Genomic DNA, 13,022 nt, shown 5'->3' with positions numbered 1-13,022 from the left:
GATGGTTTATGAAAAAAATCGATGTGGCCACTTCCATTGAAATCTATAAAATATAAATATATATAAATTCTGGAAACAATTAATTTAAACTCGATAAAAATATGTTATACATAGAAAATCAATCATACAATGGAGGAATAGTATATACTACCAAAAGTGTGTAATGAACATAATTATCTCAATAGATGAATGAACATTAAGAGTTAACTCATTACACTCAGACGTAATAAATACAGAATATAAAAATATAATTAATTTGATTCAAATCTCTAATTTTAGATTAGGATGGATAATGATGGTAAATGTGTTAGTGTACAGACGACAATTTACTCAGCAGTGTCCCCTGAGGTACACGGTGTTAACGACTACTATTACAATGATTGTCAACATAATTAAATAAAAATCTGTTCCTACTCATAAATTAGCTTAAAGCAGATATATGGCTCCCACACTATGACATATGAATGTAAAACATTATGTGTGAAAATGTAAGTAACACTACTAAAATGCTTCATTTGTTAATTTATGTGATACACGTATATGTAGTAATTATAACAATGACTAATAAAACTAGAAGGATGCAAGTCAGCTTGCACGCAGAGTTCCAGTCAATCACTATGACATTGCATGATTTTCTGTATCTACATTATATTGCTAGGTTAAATAAATTTTATTTGGAGTTTTTGCACCATCAGAATGCAAAGTTATTTATACTGTAGTCATAATAAAGTAGGAAGTAATAAATATACATACCGGCTTAGTCATACTGATGCTGCAAAAAGTTGAATTTATTGTAATTAATCTATAAAAAATCTCACATTATCATATAAATATCTTATCAATATTTTATATAAAAATCACGTTTAAACGGTCAGTATTATTCAGGTCAACATCCACATAGCCCGCTTGCGATGTTTTTAATTATTGTTTTATTATTTTTTGTGTTAGTGTTATCTGCTATACTGTACACAAAATTGACATTGGGTATCAATAAATGTAGTAAACATCTTATCGGTAAAGTCGTCATCATAACAGGAGCCAATACGGGAATTGGATACGAAACTGCGAAGGATATGGCCTACAGAGGGGCTCGAGTCATTTTAGCTTGCCGAAATGAACAACGTGGACTGGCAGCTAAGAATGATATCATCGCGGAAACTGGAAATGAAGACGTACACTTCCGTCAACTGGACTTAGCATCCTTGAGCTCCGTAAGGAGATTCGCAGATGATATTCTTAAAAATGAAAAGCAACTCAATATCCTCATTAATAATGCCGGTATGATTGGTAGTAAATATATAAAAACTGAAGATGGTCTTCTGCTTGACATGCAATCCAATCATTTAGGACCGTTTCTTTTAACTTCAATACTGCTTCCATTGTTAAAGAGTACTGGTGCTAGTCGAATTATCAACGTTTCATCGTTAGGACATCAGTTTTCTAAATTGGATGTGAATGACTTGAATATGGAAAAGGTACCATACAATAGCAGAATAGCCTATGGTAATACAAAATTGTGTAATATACTAATGACAGTGGAATTATCTGAACGTTTAAAAGGCACCGGAGTTACTGTTAACTCGTTGCATCCAGGCGCAGTAGACACTGATATCGCACTTGAAGCGAAAAACCATATTCCAGTGTTGAAATGTTTAACTCTATTAACTCCTTTACTCAAAACACTTACAAAAACTAGATGGGAAGGTGCACAAACAACAATTTACTTGGCTGTATCCCCTGAAGTTGAAGGCGTTAGCGGTTACTATTATAGTGATTGCCGACAGAAATCTACTTCTAAAATGGCCCAGGACAGGAATTTAGCTCGCAAATTATGGGAAGTGTCTGAAAGATTTGTAAAAATTAATCCAATATAGATACAATACTTAAATTTTAAATTTTATTTACTATTATAAGGATCATCACCGTGTTTGCGATTATTGTCTGATGTTAAAGTAATTATATGTGTTAGCTGTTATGATTTTTGTGAAAATTATAAAATATACATGTATTTAGTTTTATTTCTTTAGCATTGATTCTCGTACACACATGAAAATAATATTACATATAAAGTATACTGTAAGTAATTTTCTTATAATTGTATAATACAATTTTAGTGGCTAGTGAATGTAACACTTCACAAAAAGAAGAAGAGGACGGTTTATATGTATAATATCTACATTATACCCGTCTGAAGCCGGCACTTGTTGCTAACATTCATATATTTGGTATGTATCGTATATATAAATACATATAATTATTGCATCCAATCATCACAATCTTGTCGTCTGATTCAGCAAACATTAATGAGTCAGCATAGCAGTTATGTAATCATCTGGATAAGAGCAATTCGCAACTACAAGTAAAAACAAATTATCATGGTTACATTATAGATTATCTGTATTGATAACAATATATCGCCGTGATTTATTTCTGGCATGCCTGGCACATTACTAAGACATATTGATAACAGAGAACAAATATTATATGCTACATATACAATTAATGTAATTGAATAAAATATTTTTATTTTCCGTAAAAATTTGTTTGCATGTAATTCTTTATTGTACAAATTATTAACAGATACCTATGTCTTAAAAAAAGGGTACAATAAAAAAATACGCATCGAAAAACAATATATATATACATATAGTACAAGAAGTAAGAGTAAATCTAATAATAATTTTAATAGAGACATAAATAACAACAAAATATAAATACATAAAAAAAAATAAACATACATAAATATAAATTGGAGTATAAAAAGAGTCTCAGTCTCAGAGCATGAAAAGGCGCCTTGTAAGAGTGCTAGTCGAAGTAATATTAATTTTGAAAAAATAGCATGTAAATTTCACTCGTTATTTTTTTGTAGATTTCATTCTACGAAAAAATAATCAGGAAACAATTCACTGACATCTCAGAGTTGTAGAGAAATTTTATTGAAATACTTAGACACTTTAAACTAAGCCTTATTTAGCTGATTATAAGTTATGAACACAAATTAATCACATAACAAATTAATTATATAATTCTTGAATTACACAATGCACCCCAATTCATTTATTAAAAATTTTGTGAATCAGAAATGCTATGTTCATGACAAGTATTCACGAGGATAATAGTAATTGTCTCTTGAACTGTATTTTATGTCCGACGGAGTGTAAAGGATAAAATATAAAGGTATTCGCGTCGCTTTAGCAAACAGTGGCCCATCCGCTCCCAATATCTGCTCGAGAAAATAATAGGAACAGAGGCAAAAGAAAACACTTCGTCTGATATTGAAAATATAATCATGTTTACCGATAAATAAACTACCCATATTTCTATTCTTTTAGCCAATATTAAACATATACGTAGGTGAACCTTATAACACAGAAACTATTAAGCTATGAGTATACACAGCTGTATATCAATTTTCTGACTAATATTCTATATTACTGGGATTGTCACTCCAGGTATCACATCGTGATGTGCTGGCAACAACATCTCCTGGAGTAGTAAGTTTAGAAAGGCTATTAGGATCATCAACAGCTATCGCACCTCGTAATATTGTTACTATATTTTTAAATCGTTCAGTTTTCTTTAAATGTTTTTCTGTTCTTTCTTGCGTTGACATCAGTCTTCGCTGGTCCATTTGAACTCTCCGCACTTTCTTCCTCACTATATTTATATAATAATCTATTTGACGTTGAAAGGTATCTAGGGACCAATAAAACTTTAAGTCAGCAAGAATCATTACCAAAACTGTAGTGTAGATTCCAAGTAAACCTATTCCAAAGTAATATAACTTCGGATCGACAGTGGAAATAAATGGACAGTCATCGTCGAGGGTTAGGCAGCTCCAGAAATATGATGGTGATGTAACGGTATCTTGCATGCGACTCATGCTGACATTATAGTAAACTATTAAACTGAAATTTTATACCATAAATTTGTTACCTACTGACGATCTATTCATTCTGCGTCAATGTTACGTTGACGTTTACTTTTATTTTTTACAGACCAGAATAGGTTATTTCAACAAACAACAACATTAATTAAATTTGTTATTTTTAACAAATATGCTTACAATAGTATTTGCTACTCGCGACTTAATCAGGTTTATTAAGATATATGGCTATACGAATAATATACATCATATTTTCTCAGTACTCGCACAAACGTTCAGCCGTTTTATCATTAAAAAATAGAAAACAGACATATTTATCATATAAGTATGGGTGTATTTGGCGTTAAAAATAAGCTACTTTGAGTAGTAATTAAGTAATGGTTTTTTTACATATAGGTATTACTAAAAATTGAAATACTGTTTACATTTAGACGGATAATCACTTGTTTAAATTTTTGTATTAAATTACTAGGTAAGGAATAAGAAATCTTCTTATTAATATTTTATCAATATTACAGAGTATGAAACAATATATGCACGCAATGTACGAGTTACGACTTGACATCAAGTAGGCCATCAGCTTTAAATTCTAGTAATAACAAATGTTACTAAATAACTGGTAAATAATTATAATAATTACATAGTATAAAACAAAGTCGCTGTCGCTGTCTGTCCCTATGCATGCTTAAATCTTTAAAAGTATGCAACGGATTTTGAAGCGGTTTCTTTTAAGAATGATTTAAGAGTAAAGTTTATATGTGTAATACATGTACACCCGTACGAACTCGGGGTGGGTAGCTAGTTTCAAATAAATAGAACCAAAAAATATCTACATTAGTCTCCGGTTTAAAATTAGTTAAAAAAATAATACATCGAAAATATAATCTTTTCGAAAATTTCAAATCTTGTCATTTATATAAGTTCAAGATGAGTATTACAGTACATAATTAAATGATAAAGTAAAAGTATATCTTTTCGGAAGAATAATTCAAGAAGTAGGTACAAAATACTATAATGATCAGGTAAACCTAAGCCATGTCGAAGACTGACTAAAGCAAATAAAAGTGCACGCCTCCGCTAGCATGCTTCACTTCAAGTTATTGAATTCCCTTGGATGGTGGACGAACTGCATCGTCGTCTCAGAGCCAACAAAGAAATAGCGCAATACTCGAAGCTCAACCTTGCCCGGAAAAGTTTCTGCCTTTTAAACAGTGCTCGAACTACACGACAAACCTCGTCATGGGACATATCTCAGCCGCCATAAAGAACACGAACTTGGCTACATAACTTCATCTACGTTCATAACATACGTGTTGACATGTAAATACTCATTACCAAAATTTAAAAAAATTGAAAAAAAGTTGAGAGTTATTTCACAGCGGAGGAAAAGTGTTTTTTTTTAAACTTCTTTGGTTATGATCTATATGCTGAGGTATCCTGTAGACTGTAGAAACTATCTCTTAAATCAGAGTCACCAATTTATGTGAGTTTTAAATAAGAACCTACCTTGCCGAATTGGAGCCTTACTTCGTATAGATGTAAATTATTAAAAATAGATAATACCACGTTTGATATGTTAAATACGACAATACAAGTATTATAATATTCTGTTATAATATATAATAACCAACATAAATGTTGTAATAAAAATGCATGTACTTAGTGACATGGCATTATAATGTGAGCATATATTGTATAATAATATGTCAAGTCATGTAGGTATTATTTACATTTTACGTTTACAATTTTTTTTACGCTTTTATTGATCTGATTATTTTGTATCTATAATCTGCTATCTATTTTAGAACCAAATAGTCATATTCCTTATCAGTATCACCAAACACTTTTAAAATGGTACCTATATTTGCGTAATAAGAATGGTAAACAATGAAAATTGACCAAATAATGGTAAGTGATAACGATTACATATACATATGTATGAACAGACCTACGGATATCGTTGTCACTAACATTCATAAGACTGCTCAGACGTTGCCATTTCAGAAGTATAAAATATAACGCCTTATATCTTGTAAATTCACTACCTTATCTGACCCTACAAGGGAAACAGCTTACAAAGCTAGTCACTTTGTGGCTGAAATAGGTGAGACTAAGGTACTTACGCAGACGACTTTTTGCGGACTACCTCTGGTAATCTGGCAGCTACCTCAATATATACTACAGTTTATATCTCCTGTCTAATATTGCCTAACTGCTATCTATCTGCATCGTCATAGAAATAAAATTCTACTGAATTTTAAAGCCAATCTTGTTACAGACATCGCGAGTTTCAAATACTGAATAGTAAGTATGTACTACGTTTCCTATACTAACTTTATATGTACTATTCTTAACTATAATATCTACAAACTTTTGCCGACAGAAATTTATAATAGTTTACCAAATAAGAATACGAAGATTTTTATAAAAGTTTCATATTCGCAAGTAGCCAATACGCTACATTCTCGATACAATACTCTTTGAGTACTATTTATATAACTTTTGCTTTTATTACACTATAACTTTTAAAGTACTAAAGTTTTGAATGTAAAAATACTATTGTAAGCTAACACAATATTGATTTATCTTTACTTTACATTCAGTTTGTTACATGTGAATTTTATTGTATAATAGCAGATGCGGCTTGTGATATTGAAAAGCACCAGTCACACAAAATTAACACGTCGTCGTAAATCCAGCGATTTCATGAGCTCATCAAACTGATAACAATCGAGGGAAAATTTCTAATATAAAAGAATATATTGTAATAATATATTTTTATTACTATCAGTCTATACTTAACCACTGGATGTATTCGCAACCCTATACATATTTCGTTGCATATTTTTCAAAACGACGGACGTGGCAAGATGATTCTGCCTAATGAAAATATAAATTGACGAAGTATTTTAATGTCGGCCAGATTTGAACTCCTGACCTTCGATGTCAGGTAAGAAAACAATAAGCATTGATATAACTAAATTAAAAACGACAATATGTTAAGCAAGAGATTATGTAGAAATAGCCTTGGTATCAAAATGGTAAATTAGTACATTTAGAGTAGAATCTCGTAAGAGTTTCATGTGTGGGTCTTTTATATGTATTCTTTATTGGGTTCTGAAATACAGTAGTAAACTTATATATGTAATTGAAATAAATATTAAATATGACGAAGTACGCAAAGGTGGACTTCATGTGTATAAATTAATTTTAACTCCTTTAAGTACGCAGAACTTGTTGTTGTTCAGAATTATTTTTTTCTTACTGTACATATTTGATATTATTTCTTTCGTGTTTGATTCCAATTTTTCTTCTATCTGCTATCCAACCAATTATAAAATGTAAATAAGCTTCCTTTGATTGAGAACTTCCATTAAAAGCCTTACGCTATTTTGACCTCAAGATATTTTGTCCGAACATTTCACCATAATTTATATTGCATTCTATAGTAAATCAGAATTTAGTAAATAAAATTTTATATATTATCAACTGCTACCTACTATACTATTATTTTCATAAGTCATTTAAGCAATTCTCAAGACATAAGATTTATATACGGCACACTAATAATAATGAAGTATAAGTATTAATCGTTATTATTGTTTGAAGACATGAATAGGATTTTATTTCACCTTCCATAGTCATTTACTTATGTATCTCTTGCTAGGTATAGATAATAGTATTTTTCAAATAAATGATAATGAATATTTCTAAATATATATGCCTTAATTAATAATCTTGAATACCTTATGTCTTTAGGATTAACTCAAAACAAAATATTAAAAAGTTCAATAAAAATCTTTATACATTATATAGTTATATGCTTGTCACGATTATTGTTTGTAATATTTGATCTGGTTTTGTATGTTTAAAACCTGTTATATTAGAAACTACAAACTACAAACAAAAATATACTAATGAATGTCTTCATTGTAATAAAAGTGGTGAAAAAAGGAAAACATGTTTCAATTTTAACCATAAGCCTATATATTTGTCGTGTTTATTACGAAACAGTACATATTATATATTTCATGTATACCATACCATACCATGATAGAAGTACATTATATACTTTATTATTATTGCTCCAGGAATTTGCAAGTTTTAACTTAAGGGATTATCACATTTCAAGAAAGGAATGATCCTTGCAGCGCTAGTTAACTTTAAGTTGCTTACTTTCGGTTAATATGTTACCTACTTATGGAGTTCTAGAATATAACAGATATTAAAAAGTCAGATAATAGGAATTAAACTATATAAAAACAAGAAATATCGTTTATAATATAGTCTTATCACGTCAAATCCTTAATAACAGTCATTTATTTCTAACCAATAAAATCAATTAATGAAATGTTATACAGATGTCATCTCTTGATGGATGTTAACAAAGAGATTGAATGTAATCGTTGAAGATCTTTTTATAATATGAAGTATATTATAAAAAGACTTAGTAACTAAAAAGACTGAGATACTATTTACTTTTTTAGTAATTTAAATTTTACAATACTTTTTAAAATTTTTTATTCTTACTGACATTATTATGTATATAAGTATCTACAATTCACCAATCAGCTACAGTTATGTGTAATGCCCACACATTTGTATGGATGTAAGTGCTGAGGTCGATGTAGCCATAGATGGCGAGAATAAGGTAACCGATATAATAAAATATCACGTTTACAAATGCAGTCGGTTAAAACCAAACTAATAAAGTATGTGGGCTCGTAAGCAAAGTCATGATTGAAGAATAATGAATTGAAATGATGAGGATATTTAAAAAGTATCGTAGGTATAGAAAATAGATCTAATTTTCCGTGAAGTATGCGCGAAGTTAAACGAATCAAGCGACAGGAAGAGGTTCCAGCTAAAGTTAAGCAATTAAGATGAGGCTAAGCGAGAAGATTGCATCAGGGGAACTTCTTGTTTTCCGTTCCGAAAACTATCTTCATTACACTACCTACATCTGTATGTGTAGGTATTTTCCCGTGGAGTCTGTAGCATGAAACGTGCATTGTTTTGTAACCACTAATTTATATAAACTTATTAAAAAATGTCCAGAAACTGAAGGAAAAATTATATTAAATTAAAACCATAGCAAAATATACTTAAAATAAACATGTTGTTAAAAAAAATAAAAAGAAGCAAACATTTTTTTATATTCGGTTCTGAATATGAAAGCTAAGATTTCATATTTAAAAAGAGAGAGGACAGAATTTCTAAAAACATCATTTCGATTTTCTGGTTATCAAACCTATTCATCATACCTACAGCGCTAGTAGTACCGTACATACAATTTAAGTTTTACAGTACATAGAATTTTCGTGATTTTGTCAAAAATGAAACGACAATTTTCGATTGTCGGAAACGAAGATTGTCGTTTCATTTTTTAGAATACAAACATTTGTATTCATGAACCTGATTGTATTGATTCGGATAGTTTACTATGTACAAATATATATTTGTATTTAAATAAAATTGTCCCGATTTCTTTATTTATTTGATAACTGTATATTATAACTAAACATTGTGGTAAATAAGAATAGGTAGATTACATTGCTTGCTACCTATTGCTTACAGACCTGACAAAAATGACCTGAATGAAACAAGTTAGCGTATCTAATTAGTTATTGTCACATTTAAGTTATACGTTATTTTTCCTGTCTGTACCTACTATCTAGTGTAACAAGTTTAATAAAAAATAAATTGGTTTTAAACCTATGCATGTTTTATACTTACCTATATCGTGTTATGTTTTGACGACCTCGGTGGTCTAGCGGTTTAGCATATGCTTTATTTTGCTATATTTATGAGTATGATTGTTATGTATTATGTATGTATTTACAAAAATAATATAATATCTAAGTATTTATATCAGTTGTCTAGTACCCATAACACTAGCTCTGGTTACCTTGGGACTAGATGGTGCTGTGTTCATTGTTCAGAGTTATTTATTTATATTTAGTATGACCCAACATTTTTATTATTCAACAAAAAAATATATATGATCAATATTTTAGGTTATGTGTAAGCATCAATACTTAAGAAAGAAAAACAATAATGTTAGTGTATTTTTTATTACACACTGTCACACATACACAACTATCAGACATCCCTAATAAATTATCTTAACCTATTTGTTAATTTTATACAAAGCTTCAGTTTTATCCTATCAATTACAAAAAAATACTTAATCTAAATATTAAAAAGTTTATTACAGCATTGTATTTTACGGGGTTTGTTAGTGGCCTTAATGACGGAAAACAATGAACAATCAAAAGGTTTAAACGAAAACTTAACATAAAATTAACAAACACAGCCATATGAATTAATAACAACAATATCACAAAACTTAACAACAATTCAACGCTTAAAACTACGCAACAATAACAAACAGCCTTACTATTAACGTTGAAGCAACATAATGAGTTGACGCATAATTACTATTTTGTCCCTATAGTCATATTGTTTGTACATTTCGGTATTCTGTATATAATTAACAATAATATTGTTTTAACATGATGACAATTTTATTCCGAATTGAATATTCAAACAATAGAAATATCATTAACTTTACAAAATTTATAATTATCGAATAATATAATGATTGACAACTAATGACGTTTACCAGTTCATTATACATAACCAGTGTCAGTTATATCAGTGGACCTTACATGCAAAGTATTTAAGCTTAAATTATGATAATATTAATATTAAAATGTAACATATTTAAATAAATAGAGTGATAATCAGAATAATAAAAGGGACAAAATAATTATTAGGCTTGAATAACAATAACAAAAACATTTTTATCGTAATATCATGTAAGTCAGCTTAATATATATGTAAAGTATAGGATGATAATAAAGTTATTGTTTATCATTTTTTAAAGGTAACATAGTAAATATTACAAACCCGTAAATTGAATTATGATATACGAAAAAAATACTGAATCCTGATAAGGTTTTTCAATAAAAACCCTAACAGAAGACATTTGGCACAAAGATATTATGAAAATAAATCAGGCACTTTAAGCTAAGGCACATCGTGTTTCGAGATTAACAACACAATCGACAAATATTCAGTGAAATCTAAGGGAACGTAAATTAATTATAATGAAGTTTTAAGAAAAATACAGGTAAAGAATTATGTTCTGAAGGTACCTATATATTTTATTGAAAGTATAGTTTCAGAAGGTGTTCGTGGTTGATAAATGTAGTTTCTTAGTATTCAAAAACAAAACAAAAATTCAACTATTTTTAACGGCCAATTCAACAAATCATCAAACATAAAACAACAATTTCCTTTAGTTGGCTCTGAAATGACATAACGGAGACTATCTGAATGGTTTTAGCTAAAACAAATATTTAGAAGTAGTGTTACAGAGCTGTTTATAGTAATGAAAGTAACAAAACAAAAAATCAACTATTCAAAACAATTAAATCAAGAATAACACGGATTTGTAATCAATTAAAACACAAAACTTCATAAAAGAGCATACAACTGAATTACCAGGCCAGCTGGAGTTCAATTTTCAAAACAAAAAATCAACAACACTTAAATACAAAACAAAACGTAACTTGACATTAGTTAGATGATGTTTGAATGATAGATGAATAAACTTAACTGATTTTTTTTTTCTCTTGAAAAGGTGATAACAAATAAACTGACAAACTTAACTGAACACTGTAGGTTAACGGTTAATTTGCAAAACTTAATCAATATATAAAAGGATAGTGAAAACTTAATGCACTGTAACATTAATTTAAATATAACGTTAAAAATATTTACAAACTGAACAGCAAAATTGTTTGTAAATTTTATGCATACCGAGATATTTATCATTTTTTGGGTTTAGTTATAACAAATTAAAAACAGTAACAAGATGCCAAAACAAATAACGTAACATTGAAAACAAGAACACTACTGGTAACTAAAAACATTTTAACAAACAGTTGTCATTAAGGCACTCATTATCCAAAGTTGTGCAGATTTGAACCAAACAGCTCTTAACTTCAAATAATGGTACTTCCTATTGTAAATTACATTATTAGTCGCATGAGTTTCAATTACAAAATCGAACACTATTATTACTTTAATATCTACGTTCTACACCTATGAACTTAAATGAAAATCTAATACCTTAAACTATCTTTGGGAAAGTTTAGATCACCTGGATATTTTTCTCCTTTCGCAGCTATGATTATTTTTGATGTCCTCATAGTCCTAAGTTTTCACAGGATAGTTACTTTTGTAGCAGAACTCCGGTGATAATCACTAGCAGTATTAATTTGTACTTAACTTTTTTCTCTATCGGTTTTTTTCATATTTACATGTATACATCTGTAACAAAAACAAATATTACATTAGTATAAGAAACAAACATTCCAAAAGATATCTAAATTTAGTCATTCATTTTGCATATTTGACTAGTAATATGTAACTGTATAATATTGAACCCTGAGATATATGTTTTTAAATTTGATACAGATACATTAAGCAAGCAAAATTAAGCAAACAATATATTTGTCATTATATATTAACTTCAATTATGACATAAATTTTTTAGACCAATCTTATGACTTATCTAAAATATAGTCATCGAAAAATATAAAAAAAACAATGATTTAATAGTAACAAAAAAACTTACCAGATGAACTGAAGATGTCGCCAATAAGAACTCCAACAACTGATGGATTGCTGAATCTAACTGTTACTCTTATATGATAAGATTCCTCACTAATAACTTCAGTTGGCTAGAAGTATTATTTAACTTTTGAACTTAAATTATTTAATATATCACGGCCCGGGGTCCCGACTAACGGTCGGGCCCCGGCGTTGTTTACTGTAGCTCTTTAGATTTGGAAGTGATCTATCGATAGTTTGAGCGCCCTTATATAGGTATGGCTCCCAAAAATCCTCCCCGCTCGACCGTGGGAGCTATTACGCACGTGGACTCCTTGCGTATGCGCACACAATGAGACCCTTTTCTTTGTTCGCATTGATTTTAACCCCTCGAACGTCTTGCTTTCTATCAGTATTTACCTGTAGTCGTTTAGGGGAGAAATCTCACCCGGTGGGAACTTGCGCAATCGTAAGTGAAGTTGAATTAAATGTGATAATCGTGTGATTTTATTTT

General features: G+C 29.5%; 1 protein-coding gene across 1 annotated transcript; it reads left to right on the top strand.

Moving 5' to 3' along the window:
- The first annotated feature begins 896 nt into the window (after positions 1-896).
- On the top strand, positions 897-1,874 carry LOC131841717 (retinol dehydrogenase 11-like). Its single transcript, XM_059190036.1, has one exon. It carries the CDS (start codon positions 912-914, stop codon positions 1,872-1,874), a length of 963 nt encoding a protein of 320 aa, XP_059046019.1. The 5' UTR covers positions 897-911.
- Positions 1,875-13,022: the final 11,148 nt, after the last annotated feature.

The sequence above is a fragment of the Achroia grisella genome, unplaced genomic scaffold (genome assembly GCF_030625045.1).
Source record: "Achroia grisella isolate CSIRO2021 unplaced genomic scaffold, CSIRO_AGI_Agris_v1 utg1920, whole genome shotgun sequence".
Classification (NCBI taxonomy): domain Eukaryota; kingdom Metazoa; phylum Arthropoda; class Insecta; order Lepidoptera; family Pyralidae; genus Achroia; species Achroia grisella.
This window is presented reverse-complemented; position numbering and strand designations above follow the sequence as displayed.

Coding starts and splice junctions, on each gene's coding strand:
- LOC131841717 (XM_059190036.1), top strand. CDS start 912: ATGTTTTTAATTATTGTTTTATTATTTTTTGTGTTAGTGTTATCTGCT.